Source organism: Anas acuta, chromosome 1, assembly GCF_963932015.1.
Source record: "Anas acuta chromosome 1, bAnaAcu1.1, whole genome shotgun sequence".
In the NCBI taxonomy this organism is placed as follows: Eukaryota; Metazoa; Chordata; class Aves; order Anseriformes; family Anatidae; genus Anas; species Anas acuta.
Genome location: NC_088979.1, coordinates 109,437,750 through 109,463,015, shown reverse-complemented (window position 1 = coordinate 109,463,015; position 25,266 = coordinate 109,437,750). Strand labels below are relative to the sequence as shown.

The 25,266-nt window shown below is 38.0% G+C and overlaps 1 protein-coding gene across 13 annotated transcripts in view; it reads right to left on the bottom strand.

The window, feature by feature from the left end:
* The window catches only part of POU2F1 (POU class 2 homeobox 1), a 117,062-nt gene that overhangs the window by 26,413 nt on the left and 65,383 nt on the right, over positions 1-25,266 (bottom strand). For 4 of the 13 annotated variants that reach the window (XM_068692278.1, XM_068692286.1, XM_068692298.1 and 1 more), the window contains 6 exons: positions 22,660-22,760; positions 19,796-19,849; positions 18,045-18,164; positions 16,174-16,353; positions 10,389-10,515; positions 2,085-2,179 (listed from right to left, as the gene is read on the bottom strand). In XM_068692278.1, coding sequence (XP_068548379.1) covers positions 2,085-2,179; positions 10,389-10,515; positions 16,174-16,353; positions 18,045-18,164; positions 19,796-19,849; positions 22,660-22,760 — 677 coding nt within the window. The remainder of the gene's footprint in view (positions 1-2,084; positions 2,180-10,388; positions 10,516-16,173; positions 16,354-18,044; positions 18,165-19,795; positions 19,850-22,659; positions 22,761-25,266) is intronic. The other 9 variants (XM_068692279.1, XM_068692329.1, XM_068692335.1 and 6 more) reach the window with 9 other exon arrangements.

The following is a 25,266-nucleotide window of genomic DNA, read 5'->3' as shown; positions in this document are numbered from 1 at the left end:
TTCACTTGCTACAGAAGCTGCTCAAAGAAAGGCTGAACACTCCTACTTCATACAGTTCTATCATTTATAGACTGCTTGACATTCATCCCCTTTTAATCATTTTTAAATTGAATTTACTGCTTGTGTGTGGTGGCAGATTGTCATCAGCCCCGAAGATTCAACTCTCCTATTGAATCTTGGAACAGCAAGCACCTACAGGGACAGCAAACATAGCAAGTTTCCTCTAATGCCATCTCTTGGGACTGCCTTAACTCTTCCAGTAAGAAAAAACAGATCTCTCTCTAACCCTTCCATTTAGACTTGCAACAATAAGGGTAGATGCCCTGGTGATATGAGAAATTAAGCAAAAGCAACCTAGGGAAAATAATTCCTTTTAGATCTTTTTTTTTTTCCCCTGCATAAAAGGCTAGTTTTCCAGGAAGTCAGCACAAGGTTCAATATTCCTGAATATTAGCACGCTGTTAATATTTTGCTATGCAGCAATAGGAAGAATCTGTTAAAAAAAAATCAAAAAACGGAGCATGATGGAAAATATTCGCAGGTGAACAATATATATTAAGATCTGGTATTGCACAGTGCATGTTTTATGTGCAACAGAAACACTGGAAATATGCTTTGTGTATAACTCTACTTTTTATGTGCAATAGATAAACTGAAATGCAGAGACAAATCTTTCACTCTAGTTAAATTCTGTTCAGTTCAGTTGAATAGCTTTTCTATCTTATGCCCAGATCTGAAACTACAGGCTCCTTCTGCACAATTAAGAACAGCCTCAAGTCTATGCAACACCAGAATAGCTTGCAAATATCCAGAAATGGCTGTTCTAAAAGAAATTCCCCATACATAGCAGAGTCTTTACGTAGCTCCGTATGTTGTTTTTCTCCTGGCTTAGTGCAGCAGTATTGTGCAGTGCACAACAGATGGTAGAGGAAGGTCAGCATCTATAATTCCATTACTTGAGAAATAATGTGATCATATATGATCTTTCTAGGATTGCAGATATGTGTGTCACACTATAGGGGGTTTTAGAGTTTTTAAATTTACATTAAACATACTGGATAATTACTGCTGTGTCTTTATTGGCTTCATCCCCATTATATAATTTGTTTTCTCTTTGTGGTTTTGAGACTTTTTTTAATCCAAGCATAATCTTTAGCAGGGAATCATGCTACTAACCAAAGTATGAACTACAGAGGTGAGACAAATTCCATTTTCCGCATAGTACATGAAAAATACTATAGATGGTATGACAGAAAATACAGTTTTCTAAGACTCTGATAGACTCAGGTGTCTTATTACAGACTAAAAATTTCTTACATGTAGCCAGGTTGGCAAGGAGATACTGGATGATATTACACACTATTTTAGAAACAGCATGCAGTCATGTAACTAAACTGCATAGTAAAATCCAGAGTGAAGCAAAATTAAATTTGCAGGCACGTGCAACCTTAAAATTGCCTTTCTTACAGTCTGAAAGCTTAATCACTGAGCTTTAATATTTTAACATATATCTAACAGAATATTTTAATGCATTTCTGACAATACCTTTGCCTTCAGAGAAGGTAACTAATAAGACTGGCAATGCCTTGGTAATAATAGCAGGAGAACTAGGCTAGAATAGAAACAGATTACCACTGCAAGCTTTTTTAAAAATAAAAAAATAGAAAATAAAACTATACTAATCTGTAATCTTCTTTTTGAGGTTTTTGGGTAGCCCACACCTTGTTCCTCTGAATTTAAGAAACATATATTGTCCAAGAAAACCCTCCAGGAGATCAAACGCTGCTGTAGTCCCATTAACTCAAAATATCAAACATGAAAAATTTCAGCTAAAAATAGAATTTAAGAGTGTTAAGTGTGGAGGAAAAAAAAAAGCATATTAGAGTAGAAACTTATAAAACTGAAGTTACTGATACTTCAGTTCTATACTGAATCTATCCAGAAAGACAAACTCACTATTATTGCTATATTTGCAGCTATAATTTAGCTGCATTTACTCCTGTAACCAATACAAAGAGTCCCCTCACTCGTAATAATTCACAGCCCCCCCACAGCAACTTCTGAACTGTAGAAATAAGCCTGACCTGCGAGGCAAGGGTGATGCTTGGCTGAGACTGCAGGAGGTTGGCTTGGCTTTGCTGAGGTAGTTGCGTTAAGAGATTCTGCGCTTGCAGGAGACCTGGAAAGAGGAAAGGGTGGTTTTGGTTCATCTGTACAGCAACAACTAGAACATGACACGAGGTGAAACAAGACTCTTGCCAAGTAATTAAAATTATAACAAATTTGAGAAGGAAGCCTTTATTTTTATCCCTGCAGAGATACTTCCAGACTTTGGACTTTTCAATCCAAAACCTCCTTGTATTTTCGTGTAGCATTTACAGTGACAGACAGGTGAAATGAAGTAGCCTCTGCCACACCGCTCTGTAGAAACTGTAATGACCTAAGTTCTTCCAGTTCTGTATGCAGGAATCATTTATTGCCCCTTTCAGCTTACAGATGTTACAGGTAAATTTATTTCCGTAATCAAAGCTGACCAAGAGTCAGGGAGCAAAAAGGACTTCAGCAACTGATTATTAATCAAATACACAGACTGGGCTCTAATCATTCTTCTCTCTCCATGCTACCCCATGCCAGCCGCCTAAGAAGAAGACGTATGTCTCCAGCAAAGCAAATCATGCCAGAAGACAAAACAAGCCCAGATTACCTCCTCCTGGCTGAAATAAAGAAGGAATCTTTTACAAAAGTAACAAGATATAGAACACTGTTTGAATTGCACAAATAGAATAAACATTGCACTTAATATATGAAAACCTCCACTATTATGAAATGACAACATTAAAGAACAAGTGAGACTGATACAACCAACATACACAATATGCTGTCACTCTAAAAATAAACTCTTTCAGTCTGCTATTTGCACAGTTTATCAAGTCTCTCTAAAATTGAGGTATACTCTTGAATCTACATAATTTAACCAGGAGCTATTTTTTTCTGCGTTACTAAAATATATTTTAAAGGGTAAGAATCTTGACAAAGATAGACCTATGGTTAGTCAACTCCCTCGATTTTCTTATGAATAATACTGTACTCTGTATGTAACTTCTGACTACATCTATCAACTTCCCCTACAATTATTTTAGAGCCTGACTAATTAAATCTATGTTTAGCGAGCATCTTCAATATACCAAGTTCCTAAAAACAGGGGTGACATGACAACAGATGGACACTATAGCCACTAAGAGGACAGAACACCAAATAAGTATCACATAAGGAAAACTGTGCAATTTGAGTTTAACATGGCCTGTTTTGGCACATCAGCTGGCCAATCCATCGTGTGCACCACTCATGACCAGCTATCTCTTACCAGAGTACAGACACGGGACGCAGGAATTCAGGACTTGATAAATAGGGAGTGGGAAAGTGGATGTTTTATGAGAGGTTAAGGCCATAGGAGACAAAAGCTAGGACTATCATGGAGTACGAACGAGAAAATGTAACTTCAAAGGGGGATACGGAACTACAGAACTGTCTTCTGATCTCATCATAAAAAAAAAGCAACAAAATGTTAAATATTTATTTTTAGATACAATACATTACTGTTAAAATGCTCAAGACCTACAGAATAAAGCTGGCTGCTTATGCAACATAATATGGCACCACAGACAACTATGTACATTTTCTTTGTGTCCCGTAATCAATGTGTTTCAGCTGTTTTTAAAAGGCCTCAGGGTGGGAATAGATCACTTCAAGGAATTTCCAAGATCACTACATATAGCTATACAATACTTTTTGCAAGGCAAATATCTGCTCACTTGAAAGATGATCTCAACTACCCAAATCTAATTATTAATTAGTGATCTGTCATCTCTACATGAAGAGTTTTTGACCTTTATTTAGTGACTATAAGTTTTAACTAACTCGAAACAGAAAGGGACAAGCCATCGCAACGATGCTCTAGAGCAGCTGACCAACAACGAAACAAGAAACAGGCAGCTGACAGTGACCACGTTTGACCCGCAATCCACCTGCTAACACAATCGATCACAAGTTACTGACTCATCTTGTGACTGTAATCAGAGTAATTAGGATTGTCCTTTTGTGATTTTTTTGTCCTCAAAGAAATCCCAGAGGATATTTTTCTGGCAATAACACTTCTACTGAAGAGCATGAGTTGACTACACTTTTCCTCATTTTCTTCTCCCTTGTACATTCTGAATTAATTATCACTGAAGGACAGAATAAAATATTCTGAACGTGTTCCATACACTCAGTTTTTACATCATTTTATCCTACTTAGGAAATACCCATACAAGGTCTCTCAGGTAGAAATGGGAGAAAGAACAAGTCTGTTGAAGCCGAGCCACCAGCTGACTGAAGTAATAATTGGGAAAGTAGCTGAACTGCTTTGGCAAAGCATGTCATGCATATACTTTGGGCTCTTAATGGCTTCCCTAAGTGGGCAGCTATAGTTCAGCTTTTTTTCCAGACATGACTTAGATTAGCCTAAGCTTCACCTTCATTTTCTCTGAGAAGAGACTATCAGTCCCCACTTTGAAGATAACTTCAGTGACAATATACAGGGCGCATAGTACTGCCTTTAAATATAGTGTAAATTCAAAACTGCACCTCTTAGGTAACTGCTGTGATATTTGCGTTTCAGACTTTTTCATTTCCTCAGGGAGTGATATGGGTGCCAATGCTGATTAATGTCTTCACTACAAAAATGATGGTGCAGAACAAAGTCTCAGCTATTTTGTGGACAGTATTCAAAAAGTAGAGAGTAGAGTATGTTGGAAGCCAGGGTCTAGACTGGCTGGACAAATGGTACCTTGTGAAGATCAATGAAAAAATGTGAAGTCCTGGTTATGAGCTGGAGTGACCCTGTAGTACAGCAATAAAGGCCAGGCACTGTTAGCCTAAAAGGCAGTTTTGCCAAAAATGACCAGGTGATGCTGGGGGAAAACACAACAAATATAAGTAAGCAGCGTGCCCTTACGCTGAAGGAGGCTAACCACATCCTGAGCTGTATTAGTAAGAACATAGGCAGCCGGTTAAGGGCCGTGATTCTGCCCCTGCGCTTGGCACTTGAGACACCACAGCTAGAGCATTGCGTTGAGACTTAGGATTCCCAGTACAAAAAACAATTGCATCCATGATTGTACACATTCAGGGCCCACTAGGATGGCTAACAGGCTGGAACATCCATACAAGGAAGGAGTAAGAATGGGTACAAGTGCTGTATTTTTTGGCTACTGTTGTCCTCAAGGACAGAAATTGAGTCTTCTTGAGGGTGCGTGCAAGTAGTAAGCAGCTACAGATAAAAACCAGAACATGAAAACTTCAGCTAGAACTTTTCCTCTTCAAGGAAGGGGGTTTGTTGTTAGGTGGGTATGTTTTTTCTTATTGAGGCAGGTACCTGAAGAGGTTGCAGAATCTCTAGCCTTCAAGATGTTCAAATCTCAACTACTCATGTAACTAAATACCCTACTGTAACTACATGGGGTGTGACCAACGTTACATGACTTCTAGAGGCCTCTTCCAACCTACTTTTTTTTTTTTTTTTTTGAATCTGTAAGAACTACTGTACTTGCATACCTGACTTTACAGAGGTAGAACCCAAAGCAGAGGGTCAGAAATAGTAAGAGCCCAGTAGTATTACTGCAGTAAAAATATCAAATAAAACACCTGTGTAAAGCTCCAAAAGAATGGTCATATGGACATAAAGATTTATGTAATAAAAGTATCATGTTTTAGAGGTATCTACTTTTGTTTAAAATAGTTAAAATAAATCCATCTACCATCACCCAGGCTTTTTCCTTTAATATCTACAAACAGTGTGAATAATGGCCCAAAGCCAAAAAAAATCCTCCTGCCAGCCAACAGTCCCTAAGGACTGACCTGGGCTTCAGCTGTTACTGTCAAAAAAGAAACCACAGATAAAACTAACATTTAAGTGCCGTTTTTTTCAGCATAATTTTTTTAAAAGTTGGCCCAGACACACAATGCATAATTCATCTCTAACTGATCTCCCTAAAAGAGTGAAATTTTTAATCGAAGAAAAACCTGACTGCTTTTTCTCTGCCAAATATGTTCATCTTCTCACTAACATATCCTGGAAGTGGGCATGTAAAGCTAAACCATTACGATATCTTAATTAGATTAACTGAAAACAACAGAGAGGAAAGAAGGATGGGTATCACACTACACATTACATACTGTTACTTGATTAACTTTGTTGATAGCTGTTGATGCAAAGAAACTCCAGGGCGCTTGGATGTGCCTTGTTTCATCTAACCCAGTCCTTCCAAAGTGGGGACTCAGAAGTGAAATCATACTGGGAGTGAACACAGTAGAGAAAGTACTGATTTATGGATTCCTACCAATGTGTTGCACTGAGATATTAAACTGCTGCCCCTTTTGCAGTACCAAGGCACCCTTTAACATCAGTTCAAGAACATGTTGCAAATATGCTGTGCAGTTTTGAAGACTATCACTTCAGTGATCCATGAAAAGGTGCTGCCGCCACACTACTACAATGAAAAAAAATCAACATTTTCACCTATTGATGCCACTTGGATGGTTAGAACCAAAAGATTTTCAAAGTAGGCAGTAAGCTTTAACAATTAAATTCATAACTTGGTAATGAGTACTTGCAGCCCAGGGAGAAGTCGCCCTTTAAATCGCTTTGTCCAAGTTCTTTCCCATCCCACTTTAAGATTTTCCCTCATCTGGGGCACAAATTTGGGTCAGTAGTTGAATAAAATGTAGTTCTGTCACCAAATACGCTGTCATTAGGATTCTCTTGAGAATAAAGAACATGGCATCCTTATCTGTGTTCTGATGGCACCAAAGCACTTACACCTGGTTCACATAGCATATTATCAACAAAATAATGTGCCCTGTAAGGGCAGTGCAGGTGCACAGTCACAGGTGAGATTAACATTTGTGTTGCAAATCTGATGCATATGAGAAAAAGCAGAGGCAACTTTTCTTTAATCTGTAGTAGAACTAGACAGTATCCAAGAACAGGGCTGGACTGGGCTTGCTGCCATCATCTCAGGTATTTTTACAGTAAAAAAAAAATGGAAATCGTGTAACACATTTAATAATAAACAGCAATAACTTGAAGAGGTAAGCCCAGACTTGGTAAAGCCCAGACTTAATGTTTAAAGCTAAACAGGAGCTTGTCTTCCATATTTGCTTTCCTAAATACTTTCCTTATCTTGTTTCTAAACCAGTTCTCACTCCTTGGTAACTGGTAACAACGCAGTCTTTTCTCACATTTTAGCTTTTGTTTGCAAGATGAATTTAAATGAAATGCAGCACCATTCCCCTTTCCCCCCCTCCATTCAGATTTTTATCAATATAATTTTTATTAGCAGTATCTTCCACATAGAAAGGTGAATGGTCATCTGAACATATTTTTAAAAAGCAAGTACAGTTACAGTAAATGATGTTGAACTGATGATTCTAGCAACATATCTATCACTTCACAGAATAGATACAAGAGGTATGAAGAGAACATAACATGCTACCTTCTTGCCTGCAACTTTAACAATAACCATATAATGGTTTGAATTTGAAGGGACCTTAAATATCATCTAATTCCCATCCCCCTGCTATAGGCAAGGACATAATTGCTCTAAATAAAAAATTGTTCCAAATTTCTATTTCCATGTAATCCTCTGCTTATCTGCTGAGGCTTGAAACAATTCCTTCAGGTATGACATTACCTATTAAAAGTTACAAAAAAACAAACTTTTTTTTTAAACATAACACTGAATAAGTAGAAATCGTGAAAATGGAATTGGACACGTGGCAGTGGATTTACAGGGAAAAATTCACATTTGCTGCTGTGACCTGTGTGTTGAAGAACGCAGAATAACAAATTAATATTTTTAGTATTGAATCTCCTAGAATTTTGCAGAAGTGGGATCTTAAGGGCTTAAGCCATGGCATTCAACCCCTTCTAAGGCTACTGATGATCATGTTGCTCAGCCCCCGTCATCTCTTCAAGTAAAAGAAGTTTCTCTATCAAGTGTTTGCATGTCTTCTATGACATTGCTTAGGCATATTATTCTTTACTCATTTTTTTCAATACTGTTCTCTTGTATCAAAAATAATGTCTCACATATATGACATGACAAAAAATATGTAGTATAGTATGTAAAACAACAGATTTCTTCCAGAATAGGTAAGTGATGAATAAATCTGAATTTTTATTTAACTACTAAATGGGTGCATATATATAAAGTTGTATGCAATACCAATAAGGCATCCAAAAAAACCTGAATGTCATTAGTTTTAAATAAAAGCTTTTATGCTAGTTTCTTCAGATTATTTATTTTATGAAGTTGACTAATGCAGCAATAGGACAAGAACAAGGAAAAGTCAGCTCAACAGCAGAGACAAAAAATACACCCTTTCTCAATCTTTCTCATAAATGATAACATGCTGTTTGAGATCTTCTAACAATAACCATGAAATACTGCAGAAAGCCATACCCAGAAAGTAAGATAAGGACTATTATGACATACACGTTGCTTTATCACTGAGTGCTCATGAAGAAAATTAGATCCATTCAAGCATTCCAGTTTGGAAGGTTGTCACACTAGTGGCTGATGGTCAGAATACAGAATATAAATCTTCCTACATTTTTGAACTATTCAGTTGTCCAGGCTGCACATTACCAGTAAAACATGGTGTTTCCATACACACTGTGTCACTGAAGACAGCAATATGCAGGTCTTAACTGTAGTCAAGAAATCATTCTCAGAGCAGGCCCCTGGAAAATATACTATAAAAGCCTCTTCTGGCAGTTATTCTATTTCAGAAGACTTAAAACAAAAAGCCTTCCTTCCTTTCTATAATGCAAACAACTCATTTTGAGAGATGAATATAATATGCTTCTGTCAGTTTCCTTCTTTGTGAAGCATCTTCAGAGACTTTTTAGAAATACAGATATTACAGATATTTAGAAAACCCAGGAGAAATTCCCTGAGAACTGTAGGCAGACATGAATGCTGATTACTGAGTTTTTCAAAACAATGCTTTTTTGCCTGCTGTTAGCTTAAAAGAATATTTTCAAGTTTTAACAATGCTGAATATCCTTGAACAAAACTTTAGTGAAGTTTCATGTATTCTAAAAAAAAAAAAAAGTAAAGCTTTTAAGTTCTGCTTCATTTTAAGAAACTAGTACATCACTAAATGCCTCAGTCTTTTAGTTATCGTCTACCAGTGTTGGTATAAAAGCTCTCCTAAATCAAGTACTGTTAAAAGAAGGTTAATTTTGACTAGCCCTTTATTCAAATGTTAGAGCATTGAGATGGTAAGAGAGCTTCAGCACAATGGAAAGCCAGTTTTATCCAAGTCATAGTGTGTAAGAAGAAATGATGCATGGAACAAAATTGAAAGGAATAGAAGAAAATGAGGTGCAAAGAGCTGCTTTACAGGACAGCCAAACTCTGGAAGACTCTTCAGCCATAACAGGATATGCCTTCTGAACAAGAACCTTTGGATTACTAGACCTGAACAACTAAGTGGAATTCATGTAGAAGAGACAGGAAAAAAAAGGCCACTGGATTCTATCGGCATTGGAGTATATCAGCCATGGCCAAATACAGTTGCCTGAGGGTATCAACAAACAGTGTAATCGGTACTGTGATGTATTTAATCGTGAATGCGTTAGTTCTTAGAGTGAAGCTCCTATACAGCATCTTAACTGGTCTAGCGCTACTACCTACCAGTCAATTTGCATTTAACTTGCAAGCCATACCCAGTCTATTGCCAAAATAATCTTTACAAGTGCTGTTATATGAAAACAAGCATCCTAGCTGTTTTCCCCAAGGTATAGTAATTATTTCAGTTTATGACAACATTACCTGTATTCCCTTTAGGCTTAAGGTCTTTTTTAGTCTCCCACAAGAATGGTAGATTTTGTAACCTTTTTCCAGTCTGAGAATTCTGTAACCCTTTTAGCATGGATCTAATCCAGAAAGCCCAGATTCTCTCCAGGCAGCTACTTCCTAGGATTATGACTATGAGTTCTGGAAAGCAGTCTTCCCAAGAAGCTTCCTTCTCTAGACCCTGGCCCAGAAATTCACATGCTGCATTTCCCAAGAGTCCTTGCTAACTAATGATCCCATAACATAATCTCTGGACTGATCCTTGTAGGGAAGTAAGATACACAAACTTTGATAAGGCTGAGGTCTAACACCTAGAAAGAGCCAACCTGTTAAGAGTCTCCTAATTGCAATACTCTTATTTCTCCAAGGGAATATCAACATCTAATGAAGGCATATAAACCTCCCGAGTTTCAGCTTTTCCTCCAAGAAGCTACGACTGTTGTGTTGTTTGTTTTTTTTTTTTTCCTGGCAAGGAGCACTTACCCTGCTGCCCCTGCGGTGTTTGTGAGATGATGAACTGTGCTGGCTGCAAGTTGGTTGTTGGATGCACCAACACAAACTGTTGCAGGTTGAGATTCTGCTGCTGAAGCTGCTGCAAGTGCTGCAAATCCTTAAGGAAACAGGAGAGGGGGGGGGGAGGGAAAAGAAAAGGGGGAAAAAAAGGGGGGGAAGGGAGGAAGAGAGCTGTGTGTTAGACATTTAAGTCATCCATGAATCCCAATTTAACTACATTTCCCAACCAATTACATTATACCATTCAGAGATAAAAAGTGGATGTCAAACACAGCAGTTCTGCTACTAAATATCTTTTAGACTGGCAATATGAATTTCACTGTCCTTAAAAAAAATGCTTACTAAATAACCCATCAAAGCCTTTCTAACAGTGTTCTGCTTTTAAAAAATAATAATCAGTTCCCCTCTCAAAGTGTGTAAGTTTTCAAATACTTTAGCATACAAATACTGTCAGCACTTGCATTTCTCAGACTTGTTTTTTGCAGATGCAACTCTGCTACAACATTCATTGTTGCCAAATCAAGCATATTAGCTAGGAGCTATTTTTGTTTATAACAACAATCTGCAATTAGCATTTTAATTAGCAACAGGAAAGCAAAAAATTAGATTCTTAGTATGCACTCTGGTTGTTCAGGTCAAAATTTGGGAAGCTGCTAACCCAAATAGTATACAATCATATTTGATTAGTTTTGAATGAAATTGCAATAAGCTTAGTAGATATGGCTACAACTACGGGCAAAAGGAATAACCCCAAACATTGCACTATTGTAGAACCCTACTTTTATGTATTTAAGCCATTCAGAACTGTTAATTTTCTATAATTAAATGATTGGTCTTGATGTAAACGCTAATCTCTGAGAAACTGAATCATCACAGTTCAACTTGCTGTTTAGCTGGAGAATGAAAACAAAACTACTTTTTAAGAAAATCCCTCAAAACTAGCCCCTTTCTTTTCCAGAAAGGACGATAATTGCAGAAAATTAAAGCACAGTGTAAAAACAGCCAACTGAACAGTCAATATGAGAGTTATCCATACACATATGCAGAATCTTTCAATCTTCCCCAGAAGCAGCTATTTCAAAATAGCTGCTCCCTGCCAAGCTGGTGAGCAAAGTCAGAAATACCTTCCATTCTTACAAGCTCCAATTCAACAAACAAAACACTTCCCAAAGCTTTCTTTCAAATAAGTCGCTCGGATACCTGAGTATCTGTTTGTTGACAGATTCCCTCTGCTGGGTCCACCTGTGTCAGAAAACATTAACAATGCCAGCCTACTCTTAAACCTTTGCTCAGTCTGATTGCTTGAACGGAGCTGCTCCCATTAACATACCTCCTCATGTACTTCAATTAAAGTGAGCCAGACTAACAAAGACCTGCTTCTTAAGGCTTATAAACTAACCCCCCATACATTTTGACTGACAAGTTAGTGAGCTCTCACACAAGCAGCTCTGCCAGCAGATGTGACAGGCCATCAACTGCCAGCAGCAGAAATGGTGATGAAAAGTCAAGACATACTGACAAGGATAACTTTTTATTTAACCAACATTAAATACTACCATTTGCAGAATAAATCTACCTGCCCGTGCCCTTACGGTATTTTAAAGATGCTAAACTAAGACCTAAAAGCTGCAACCATCTTTTTCTGGGGAAGGGGGACAGGAGTGTCAGTGGGTGGAAAGGAAGACTAGGGGGTTGAAGAGTCCCTTGATTTATGAGACCACAAACATGCATTACAAGAAAATGACTACTTAACCTGCATTATAAAGACACTGGCCATCAATCACTGAGGCAACTTCGTCACATTAAGTCAAAAGCATGCAGTGTAATAATACGGTAGACAGACACCAGATGGCATTGACCAAACAATGCCCTTTAAGAAATGGAAACTTCTATTTTACAAGAGAACGGTAAAATAATTTAAAAGCGCCCCCAGCACAAGAGAGTGTTTTTTAAGTTTGCTTTCAGAAAAATTGAGAAGTACTGCAACCATTCCTATGAAATCAAGGTCAATTTCTTTCATTACAAAAAAAAAAAAAAAAAGACTTGCTCCATTTTTTTCCCCAGGAACATTCTATGTTTCTTCTGGTTTCACGGCAAAGTTATATTGGACGAACTGCTACTAAAAAAACTCCTCCTACTTCTTGAGGCCAGTGTGACATAGACCTCCATTCATTTATTCATTGATATTAAATACTCTACTGGTTATCTTTGCAAATTGAGCAGACCCTCCAGCACAGAGGGCCTTAGACTGAATTGGATGTGAGTACTAGATGTAGAGGAAGAAAAAAAAGAGTAGGGCAAGGTGACTAAAGGTAGAGAAACCTGTGTGGAAAGAGACAAAGAGGCTGAAGGATGAAAACACAGGTGGATAAGAAAAAAGAAGAAGTATAAATCCAAAAGCTAGAGTTCAGAAGAAAGTTTTGAAGAAAAGAGCATGGACAGAAATATATAGGTTGCAGGCTTTCCAACACTAAAGAAAACAAATGTAAAGTCCCCAAATGACCCAGTAGATCTCGCATGATTTGAAAAACCACCACGGAAGATAAGAGTTATGTACAAGAAAGAGTACAAATAACAGGACAGGGTATCGAGTAGTGTATTTCTAAGATCAAAGCGAAGGAGAGCTTTTTGTTTAAGACCAAAATATTCATTACACAGTACTCAGCTAAAACATTGCAGCTCTTATCATCAGACTCTTATACTTTAATATGAGAAAGCTGCTTTTAAATCAAGGCCTCGGGATAACTGGTATAAGCAATCCTATTCTCTGCATCTGTCTTGGTAAATGGTATCTTGACTGAGTCTTGTTTAAATACAGAAATATAATTACGTAATGTAGAATGGAAGTGATACCTCCAAGGCTAATTGCTCAAATAGCCCTATTGGTGCCTCAGATGCATTTGAAATCCAACTTTATTTCTACCTTGGCAAAGTTTGATTATTTCATTAATTGTCTCACTACAATAAATCTCCCAATAGCAGCCACGCAAACAATTCCTGACATGGTTTTCCTAGGCAGTTCTTTGTTTTCTGAACTGTCAACTCTATAATACTATTGCAAGTACGTAGAAAGAGATAGACTGATTTTTGTGGAAATGTCTTTTGGTGCTTCCCAAGAAGCTAGCAAGATCAAAGCAATCCAATTCCTACCTCAGCAGAATAATCCACCAAGAAAAGTGGAATATCTTGATATGAGGACTTTATTCAAGCTAAAATTCTAAATTTGATGCCATTATTTCAAGTTAGATCTTCACTAAATTCCAGTATGTCTGCCATTTTGAGGTTTATACCATATAAACACTGACGATGGATCTGAAAACAAGAAGTTTACAAAGTACTCCAAAACTTGGTACAACTGTTTAGTGATGATTTCGCATCAGCCCAGCAGCAGCACTAACATCTTAACAGATTTCTGCAGCAGATAACCTTACGTTAACTGCAGTGCACATTAAAGAAGTCATGCTTATGCAATTAGTTAATTAAAATAAATATGGTAATCCCCCTGCTGCAGAGACCTGCCAGTTAATCAATTATTCAAAAATCATCAAATAAAATAAACACTCAGCTATTTGTATAATCAGCTATGTGTTTACAATAGCAACACAATGAGGAGCACTGCTCATAGAACCATGTTGAGACAAGTCAAAAGACATACTGATATCCAACTACAAACTTATACAGTAAGTTTTCCATAACATATCGCAAGCTATGTCCAGCAGCTGCAAAAGTTATGCCCTGAACTTTTATCATAAGAGGAAGCTAGAACAAATCAACAAATCTACACTTATATACCAGAATAGCCTATCCTAAAAGAGATTGTTAAATCACAAATTTAAGAACTCAGAAGCCCAAGAAAACAAACAAAACGTTAGTTTGTTCTACTTGCACTACAAATACACATTATATAGTGGCAACTACATGATCACATGCTATTTTTCCACAGAGCCTCATTCAAGCACACAAGATAGACAATGTTCACTTCAGAAGATCCTGTCTGATGGCATACGCTTAATCATTTCAGCTATACACAAAGTATATAGAAGGCTTTGCAAGTTCTAGAGAAAAACCCAGCACTAAATAAGTAATTGGAAGTGCACATGTTCTCATAGCCTCCCAATGAAGAGGAAGAACAGGATAGCAACATCTCACGCATGAACAAAAATGACACCAAAAGCATCGACAATGTTGGCCAGGTAAAGCCAGAAAGCTCAAAGTACAGATTTAATATGAAATTCTAACACTCAGTGTTTCAGTAAAGCAGACCTCACTATCCTTAAGTTGTACACCCAAAGGATAAGAGGCACACGACTATGGATCACTTACATTTAGGTCAAAAGGTTGCATAATAGCAGATGAGAGCTCTGACACATGCACAGAGAGATGCAAGAAACTAGCTGTCAGCTTCCTTGACATGGACATTTTTTATTCTTTTGTTGAAATAAAGTCTGTCTTAAGGCTATATACAAAGGCTTAACAAAATTAAGAGATAGTCTTGGTAACTCAGTTTCCTTAAATGTTATATCCTCGAATCATCTCCAGATCATGACAGTACGCCAAGAGTCTCATCAGGCAAGGTCAATACTAGCCTTTGAATCTGTGCTTCTCGTATGGCATCACAGTAGCCTCTGCAGGGACTGCCAGAAGTCAGAACATTTAGACCAACACCACAGAGGGTGGCTTCAGCTAATAAAGAAAAAACAGTAACAGAACCAGGCTCCACAATGGGCTTCACAAACAGCTGTGATATTTCCATTCTTAATCAGTTCTCATCTTCGCTTCTTAGACACTTCACCCCAATTGAATGCAAGTGAACAGTCTGAATAGAAAGCATTGGAAAGCCTTTAAAAGCTGATCATGGTAAGAAGCAGTGACCTTGGAGATTACATACCCAACATTGTACAGCTAGACTAATCATACTGAAATATTACATATCAAGAACTTTACTCTCTGGAGAAATGGACCCCAACACTAGCAACACAATCACCTGTAAATAGTACTTATGATGCCTATGCTCTATGTTTGGTTATTCTTGTCCAGAAGCCTAAGCAGTTTCAACACTACATGTGTTAGTTGTTGAGTCAGTGGTGCCTCATTCTCAACACTAAATTAAGCCAATACTGGAAGATTCAGGAGGATCTTTGCCGCTCCTAGTAAGTAGAATTTCCTTGGCAAGCAGTTCGTCAGAGGTAAGAATTAACAGGTCTTTAGCAACAGGCCATAAAACTAGACAAATTCTGACACGACTCATTCTAGCAAGATTTTCTCTAGACAAACAGGAACGCTAATATTCTTTGTCACTGAACTCTGAGCATTAAGCACCAAGCCAAGTTAGCAGACTTATCTGTCAAGTCAAGCTGCCTTTTTTCAGCTGTCATTTTATTGTTTGGATCTAAGAAGCATCTTTCATGGTATGTGGATATTTCTTCCCATATCTAAGTCTCAACAAGTGGCATTTCTATGGGCCTCTTTCTCTATCCATTTTTCTCCCCTTCACGCTAACTACAAGGAGCGAAATACTGAAAACACTGCATCTGCTCAGCTTCTGGAACCAATTCAGAAGCCCAGTGGAACTGGTAAGCACCTGGTTTACATTCTCAGCTATAGCCACCAACCTCACAGCTAAGGATGAGCAAGGAAAGACTAAGAGTACCTCAAGGATTCTGGAAACTCATTGAATAAGGAATAAAAATATTACTTCAATGATGCAATTTGTCAAACTCCTTCGTTTTCCACCCTCTCAAGCCTCAAGGCTCACCTGTGCAATCTGTATTGGCTGAGATAGAGGGATCTGCGTCATCGGCGTTGCAGCAGAGGCCGAGATGGTGGCACCAGCAGCGCTGTGCTGCTGACTGGCTGAATGCTGCACTGCAGCTGCCAGCAACTGTGCCTGCGCCTGTTGTAGCAATAACTGTTGCTGGGCTGGCGTCAACGTGAGCTATAAATAATTAGAAAACAGCCATTAATATCGGGAACAGCCACTTTAGCTACAGAGTCATTAACTAGCCCATTACTAGTTATATTAACCAGACATTCTTAGAACTATTACTACAGTTCAGCCATTACCTACCCAATGACTTTGGCCTTAAATAAGGACAGCTGGCTACTCAAACACGCTGTATGAATCAACCTACCACAGAACTGACATAAACCAAACGAACAGAAACATTGGCACTTACTGGAACCCACTGAACCTAAATTTACTTCTAAGTTTTCTCCATAACTCTACCAGGAGGTTCAGGGAAAAGGTAATTAAGTAGCAAGCAAAAGAAAAGAATCAGTAATGCCAGGACTTGAAAGGAAATTTACACCCAGCAGAACAGCAAGTGATTAGCCAGATGAATGAGAAGCAGGAATGCTGGCTATGGCTACTGAACAAACTGATAACACCCCAGCTGCTTCACATTAGCATGAATCCCTGCCATATTCCATCATTTCCATTATGCCCTAAGATATAAGTAAAGAACATGAGATCCATTTGTTTCTCTCCAAGTCTCCCCATCCGCCTTTTTTTTCATTGTTATTAAATAGAATAGAGTTGGCAACTTTACATCCCTTTCGTTTCCCAAACACGCATTATCTCTGTGAAACAGGTGGCAGCAGTCTCTCCTTTACATGTAAATGAATCTTGATGCCCATATTTACTACAATCCATATCTGCCTAGTCCTAGAGTTCTGTGTTCCACTACTGCAGACATTCATAGAACAAAACCAACATTTTTCTCATTCTCAAAAAGTCTTGAAGTTATTAAACCCCACACACTCTATTACAACAGTCTCACTTTTAAAACTTTCAAATATAATTAAGCAGAAGCTACATAGGATGTTCCTTGCAATCTAGCTTACTAGAAGATTCAACTATTGAACATGAAATTAAGATATCATTTCATTCAGCTGTAGAGATGACCTAACTTAGCACTTCAAATTATAAGTATATTGCTAGAACTACCCTAAATTCCTTATTAACATGAAAACTCTTAAAGCTGCAAAGCTGATTACATGGAAGCAAGTTCGCTACCCAAACCAGCCCATTCACAAAACTTACTTTTTTTTGTTGCTGTTGATGTTTTGAAACTGACTGAAAGCATTTAGAACTATTTAGAAGCACCAATTAAACACCTATCCTACAATTCCTCCAAAAACTTTGCAAAACTCAAAATCAGTAGGTTAAAATAGAAGGATTGAATAAGCTTAAGGCACAGACCATCAGAAATTACTTAAAAAGAAATTTATATGAGAAGAGAAAATTAGTGACAGCAGTTCCATCATTTCTGTTCATTATCTTAAACTCAGGTAACCCAGTATGACACGGTCTCGTCCTTGCACGCCTCATTTTAATCTTGCAATAAAATAAAAATTCCTCTTTAAGACATCAGTGAATTCCTGATGTGTACACAGCTTTATTGCAGAATTTTATTTTGGGGAATGCAAACAGTTTGCAACAAAAACAGATGACTGAAGTGTGCTTCCTTGAACAGGAAAATATATTCTAGTCCCTCTTTCACTCCAGCTTCTTCCTATATTAAAGGAAATGACAGTAACCTTCACTGACAATTCTACGAGGACAGCAATAGTGCCATCGTTTGCCGGACAGGAGGCTTTACTACAGTACTCGTGGGTAAATCTTACCCCGGTGATCTGTCCTCCGGCCAGCATGAGCTGGGTTTGGGGTATGGCCGCCTGCACTGAAGGCTGCTGGGAAGGCTGGCTTGGCTGCTGAGAGTCCCCAGATTCTTCATTAGATTTAGACTAGGAAGAAAAAATACAACTCTTTATAGTGTAAAACAGATGTTAATGTATAACACTGCTATCTCAACACTGCACAATAAAAATCTTTCATCTGCATACAAAAAGCCCTTGGGTTTATTTTAAGAGTGGGTTTAAGCAATGGCTCTGTGTGCCCACCATCTCAGCTATGATTGCTCAAATATGTCTGTAGGTAATGCAGTTTGAACAAAACAAAAAGACTCTCAGGTCTTTTGTGACTCTGACATTATTTTCAGATCTCATTTCATTTTATGCAATGCAACTGAGGCTGACACTACCTTGCACTGTAAAGAAAGAAAAGGTTGTTAAAATTATTCATTGCCTAAAATCCTCAACAACGGAACATGGGAAAGGAGATTGTGTTTCCATTTTCTGTATTTGCATCCTGCACCTTTAAGTCATCATATTGTTTGGCTTATAGAGAACTTGTCTGAGAAATCCTCACAGGTTTATCCACTTAGAGCAGAATGCACAGTACATACAGTGCTTCAAAATAATCAAGGTTTAGCATTTAATTGAATGCTGCTTTATTTTGAAAGGTTTGTTGTTATGTTTTGTTTTTTTTTTCTTAAACAGAAGAAATTGTGAAGACATGAGGGAGGAAATGCAAGTGCATGAAGAGGGGGAGAGAGTTTTATGATAATTAAAACTGGTTATGCAGAACATTAAAATTCAGCATAGATTTGCATATTTTCCACCACCTGTTTTGGGGACTGCAGAGCAGGCTAATTAACATAAAGGCTCTGATTAATTCTGCCAGTCATTGAGCGATAATTACAGCGCAGGACTGTAAACATTCTGCACTGGAGATACAGCCTGTTTGCCAACATCTCTCTCAGGGATGGAAGTTTACCATGGCAACCAAGGCAATTTTCTGCCTCCTTCCTCTCAGAAAGGAAGGTCACTATACCTCCTCTTCTTTCCAAATTGTTATTATGTATAAGTGGGTCCACATTCTATTGCATTTCATGTAATGCACTACCTACGTCCTTTAATAACAAGCAATACCGAAACCAGTTTTCAATAAAACTATGTCCCTTGCCCCTTAATATAGTACTGGGAAGAAGTGGCACGTTAACCAATACGCTGAAGTGTTCAGCATCATAAAAAGTTTGAAAGCTTTGTTGTCTCACATACATTATTAAGCAATTACTTTGACTTATTTTGAAGTTACTGCATGTTGTTTACACAAGCAATCTATGCTAGCCATATTACACAGCTAATGTCATGTTATATTCCTATATTCAGCTACCAGAAATAGGGACAGTTTACGAAGTAATACCTGCTATGTTTAAAGGAAGTGAAGTGGAAGAACATGAAATACTCCTGGAGTTGTAATGTATCGTGAAAACTGTACAACACCTGACTGAACATCAGAACAAAATGAAGACCACTGGATGTTCTAACTACCTCAGTTTCTGCATCCTTACAACCCTAGTCCCAGTTTAGAGTTGTGAAACTACCATCCCCCTGTATCTACCACTTGCAAGACCTATCAAAATGAGAAAACAGAGTAACGTATCAGGGGTTCAAAGGTATCTCTGACAGGACCAACAAGTTGGTTAGAAGGCAGAATGAGAGAAGGACGAACAGCAGAAGGAAGCAGTCTTTACCTGTACATTTAAGGACTGAGCAGCAGCCTGTAAACTTGTTCCAGCGAGCTGGACCTACAACACAGTGCAAAAATGGAAGTGAAGTAATGCTGAATCCACAGAAAACAGTGTAAGAAGGAAGTACCCACCCCCAAAAAAAACTGCCCCAAGAACAATGCCTGTCCCTCTAACACTCGAATCACTGAAATATAGGGAATGAGCTTCAGACCAGAAAAAAATTAGATGTGTATCTATATGACTCAGTATTATTTGTCTACCTCTTGTGGAAGGTATTCGGGCCTAGGGACCCAGATATTAAAGTGAAATTGAGTAGAAACAGAGCATTTTGGGGGTGGACAGCCTATTCATTCTGCTTGCTGCATAAAAATCCACAGTTCAGGGGAGGGTGCTAAGCTCTACTCATCATCCTGCTAGTATTTCAGAATAGGTCTTTCCCCAAATATGCACACTGCATTCACCCGCTTCCTTATACGACAGAGGAGCAATCACCTGCATAGCACAAAACCCACAGCAGAAAACTCTTCCACAGATCAACCCGATGAAGTATTTGCAATCCTCAGCCACTGAAAAGACTGTCTCAAAACAGAGGACTGGAAACGCTTCACAAAGGTAGTATTGATCTAGGTATACTCAAAACTTGAATTCAACGTTTGTGATTCACAGACAGATCCAAAGTAGATCTTGCGTTACCAGCAAGAAGAATCTGATGTTTCAGAAAGAGGTTTTTAAACACTGGCATTTTATCTATAAGAAGGATTTTCTCTGTATAACAAATGCTAAGTTTTTATTTACTGAAGACTGTTTGAATCAGTTTCTCCTTGTTTCTACCACCACTCCTGCTACAAATAAGGAATTCCACGTAATTACCAACACTTTCAAAGGTCAGATTAACAGCCTGTAGTGAAGTCCATCTCTAACCACGTTTGAAAACCACAGCTCATTGGAAAGCCAGATAACGCAAGAAAAAAATAGAGTCAAGATGCACCACTCTGGCCTCTATAAAAATATGTCCACATATAACATACATCACAAATGTGTCAACAAATGTGTAAGCACAGGAAGGAGAGTTTTAATTTAACATACTTCAATTTAAATTAGTAACTTGAGTATTTGAACAAGCAACCCTTAAGAGTCACTCTGGAAGTATTTCCTACTGCTATGGATGAAATCCTACTAGACTTACTAAGCACGTTCTATATGCAAGCAAACACTCTCAGAAAAGCTCCTCCTCACTACAAGGAAAGTACCGGTTTCCAATTAATGTAATCTGAGCTTTTAACATGAATTAAGAGCAGAATAATAAATAATAAATCTAAATAATAATATCCTATCGTCCAAAAGAACAGACTCAGATATTTTTTTAAATCAATTACATAATGATAAGGACCATAAAAGACTAAGTGTATCACACTCAGGTACAGCCAGAATATTCTTGAAAATCTCTCTGAATACAGTCTGGACACCCCTTCCACACACATTCTCTAATTAGGAATTAAATTGCTCCTGAATAATGCCTATATCCCAATATTTTGTATTGGTCTGGAGGAAAGCAGCATGTGTTAAGGCTGAATAACATCCCACAATGAGCAGTCATACTAAAAGAGGATAGCCAGTTTCTGAGTACCGCACACTCACAGGTAAATAAGAACAGTTGAGATTTTTCTTTGAACTAGAGTTCCAAGAAATTAATCACTTTACCAAACATGAAGTTACAAAAGATCCTTACAACTGTTTAACTAAATACATTTCCAGAGCAAGAGAAAGTATTGCACTAAATAAAACTACTGCCCTCTATCAACAAAACAAAGCCTAAAAAACAACCAGCCACGAACAACAAGCCCCCTAAAAACTCTTCAGGACAGCTCTGTCTCCCTTTTAAACACATAGTGACAAGCCACAAAAACAACATAAAAAGCAAAGCAAGTTCCCAACATCATCCCAATCATGCTTGTTTCCACCAACATCTTTCCTGCTTTTCCATAGGCATGAAATGCAAGGCCAGGTTATGCTCTTTTAGGATGGCATAAAAGCTTCAGTAGCTCAATTATACCGCAACAACCGTGCAACCCCAGACCCCAAGCATTCAAGGTCAGCCAATTATCTGCAGTATTTTTAAACTTCAAACTTGATGTCAAGGAAGGGAAAGAAATTAGGACATTTGTTTTCATATATATAAAGTGTGATCAGGTTAAAAAACTACAAATACACCCCTCATGCTCTTCTTCACCTAAGAATGCCCCATTTTGCTTCAGCCTACATCTAAAGATCCGCTTTGATTTCCTAAACATAGTACAAGAAGAGGGATGGTAGTAGAAACTATATACTGTCTTATACACAGGTACTTTTTCTTTAAAAAAACTCTAAAAACTCACAGAACCATATATGCTTAGTAAGTTCCATCATTTCATATTTTTAGTTACTATGTAAGAGCTCAGAAGGTTGGAACATAGCGCTGACTACCCTTCAACACCATTTTTGTTTCCCTCGCTAGGCAGTGACAGTTTCAGAGTCTTGGCAGCTGCTGGGCTAACGCAATCCTTTAGCAGAAAGGCTAAATTTGACCTTACATTTCAACTCGGTATGTCCATTAACAATTTTAAAAAATATACTTTAGGCAGTTACGAGTCCCAAATAGATGCTTTCTGGTTCTCCCCAGTAGCTCTCACCCTGACACAGTCTACAGCCTAATGCAATGAAATGAGTGCCACAGTAAAAACTTTTCCCTGGCTAAGCTACTTAAGCATGTGGTGTGTCCACATATTCCTTTACACGACTACCCATTATTCACAGAAAGAGAGAACACAAGAGAAGTTGTATTTGTACCTGCCTGAGTCTCCCTGACTTTGAAATGGGTCTTCTCTTACCTGATGAAGGTGCCCAAGGAAGGCCTGGGCCTGGGCCGTAGAGATTGCTCCTCCGACAGGCACAGGCTGCTTTTGAAAGTCCAGGCCATTTGTTTGCGTGCCTGGAGGAAAAGAGATATGAACTATTAGCTATGATGTTTACTGAAAGAGAATATGATTGTACTGATACTTACATATATTACATTGTAATTAGAAAACACTCAAGAATAACAAGAATTTAACTGAAAAATAGGTTAACTGAAAAAAACTGTCACTTCCAGATTTTGATAATATACTTTTCCTCATCTGAACTGAATCAGCTCCATACTTTAAATTCTTTAAAATCACCTTCCCTACCCCATGTAAACTGTTATCTCCATCATTCTTTACCATGATTTGTGAATCAAATGGCTGCGTGCTGATACGGTTGAAATGTTTCAGTTCTGCATACACTCTCTATTCAGTACCTGAATACAATCTTTAAGTTCAGAAAGTAGCAAGAACAAGGTTCAGAGATAGTCCCCTTTCATTCAAGATAGAAAAATAACACGTGAAGCAAACAGAAGTACAATGTACATAGCAGTTATGGGCAACAGTTTATTGATAAAAGACCTCTCCCCATTTTCATGAATAATTGTGCAGAGCTCTCATGCCATAACTGACTGTGCTTACTTTTGCTCATCCACTTGCATGTAGCTACAAACTGATTATTTTCCTACATTTTTGTTGTCTTCTTCCAAGACATGAAAATCCTCAAACTATCCCTAGGTAATCATATTGTGAGGAAGACAACTGAGCACTTTCTCCACAAGAATCAGAGAACTCTCTTCTGCAAAGAGAACCATAAGCTATACTATGAACTACACAACTATAAAATTCAAAGAATCGTTCTGTGGGGAGATGATAAAAATCAGTGTTGGGGACTACCGGTTCTTTACGGTAGGTATTACTACCTACCATGGCTAACAACAATAAGGAAGAACGAGTTTGTCAGGCTGTATGAAATTTCTAAAACTGATGATGCAATCTTAAAAAAAATCAAGTGACTAAAATGAAGTACAAACAGCTTTAGACTTGCATGTTCATATCTTCACAACAGATCTTGTTCATTGCTTATGGACAGGTGTTCAACTAATTCCTGCTTCAGAACTCTTTCATCATCTCCATTTTTTCCTCCGCAAAAACCTAGCTTATCTACTATGCAAAAGAGTCACAGTTGTTAAGTAACAACGGGGGTTTGCTATCCCTTAGAAATATCTGCAAAAAGCAAGGAGGCACAAAACTTGATTATGAAAATACACTATCCAGTATTTTACACTGCAGTTTTGACCTACAGCTTACAGAAATAAAATTCCAAAGATGAGGTCACAGTTCAATTACATCCAGATATAATGTAGACAGTCAAGCACCCATTAAGGTGCACCTAAGGTGGCCATTCAATGTGTGTTTCTTTTGGTGGAGGTGGTGTGAGGGAAGAACTGATGAACTCTGTTTTTCACTCGGTTCTTTGGACCAGGTTTTACAGACTTAGAGAAATCTATTGCAGCCAAAGATCCACAGACAAGTTAAAAATACTGAAATTTCTAACTACATAAAATTATTTTGCACAGTGAATCTAAAATTCCAATTCAAAATGCATGGAAAGACTATCACTGGCCTGAACTGATCATGAATATGAGTCAGTTGCATTTTGCCACAGAAAGTTAGGTAAGAAGATCTGTTGGAAGAGCTAGACGAGTTATGTCCACTCTTTTGAGTAAACTGCAGAATTCTCAATGCAAAAGTGGGATTCTCTTAATGGGAAAATGACTAGGTCAATATAAAAAATTAAACTCTGATGAACAGCTACTGTAATTCAAGGAAAACAATCTACAACCTCCTAATTTAAACAGATGCTTTGAATCAGTTTTTTTCAGTCTGCACCAAGGAATCACCAAAAGCAGGGAAAAAAATAAAGAAAATCTAGTGTAAGGCAGGTGTTTCTCATTTCAATCAAACTTGCAGGTTTCAAAAAAAGTGACCCATTTCCGAGCAAACTACTTGGAACCCTCACCTTAAACAAACAGATGAGGTTGTTCCAGTTAGTTGTCTTACAAAAAGAGCTTCAAATCATGATACCATATTAAAAAAGCACCGCTACAAATGCGAATAGAGATGCTCCAAGCTGGCACTTCTGCCAACTCTTGATATGGAGACTTGAAACAAGCCCTATAGGTTTGACGGTTTTGAACAAAGCAAGTTAAAAGGCTGAGCTTTAAAATATTCATTGGTCCCAAAAAGCAGTTTAGACAGGTACTAAGAGAAATTAACATTTTCTTTAAGTCAGTCCTTGAAGTACTATAACTCCTTCCCCCCACACCTCCCAAATTTCAACTCCAAGCAAAAACAAAAACTAAACCCCACCTGTTCATACTCTGTGCTACTTGCACCCTATGCTTTCTTTCATAATTGGAAGTAGTGTCCCTTTCCCCTTTGGGTGAAGCCTTCATTTTAGAAAGAATGCTACCAAGGTTGCTTGCATTTATCACAGGATGCCTACATCTTTTGAAGAACAGCAGGGAAAGTGAACTTTGAGTCCAGGATACAAGAGGCTTTGCTCTTAAGGTGCTCCTAAGGACGTGACAGCAT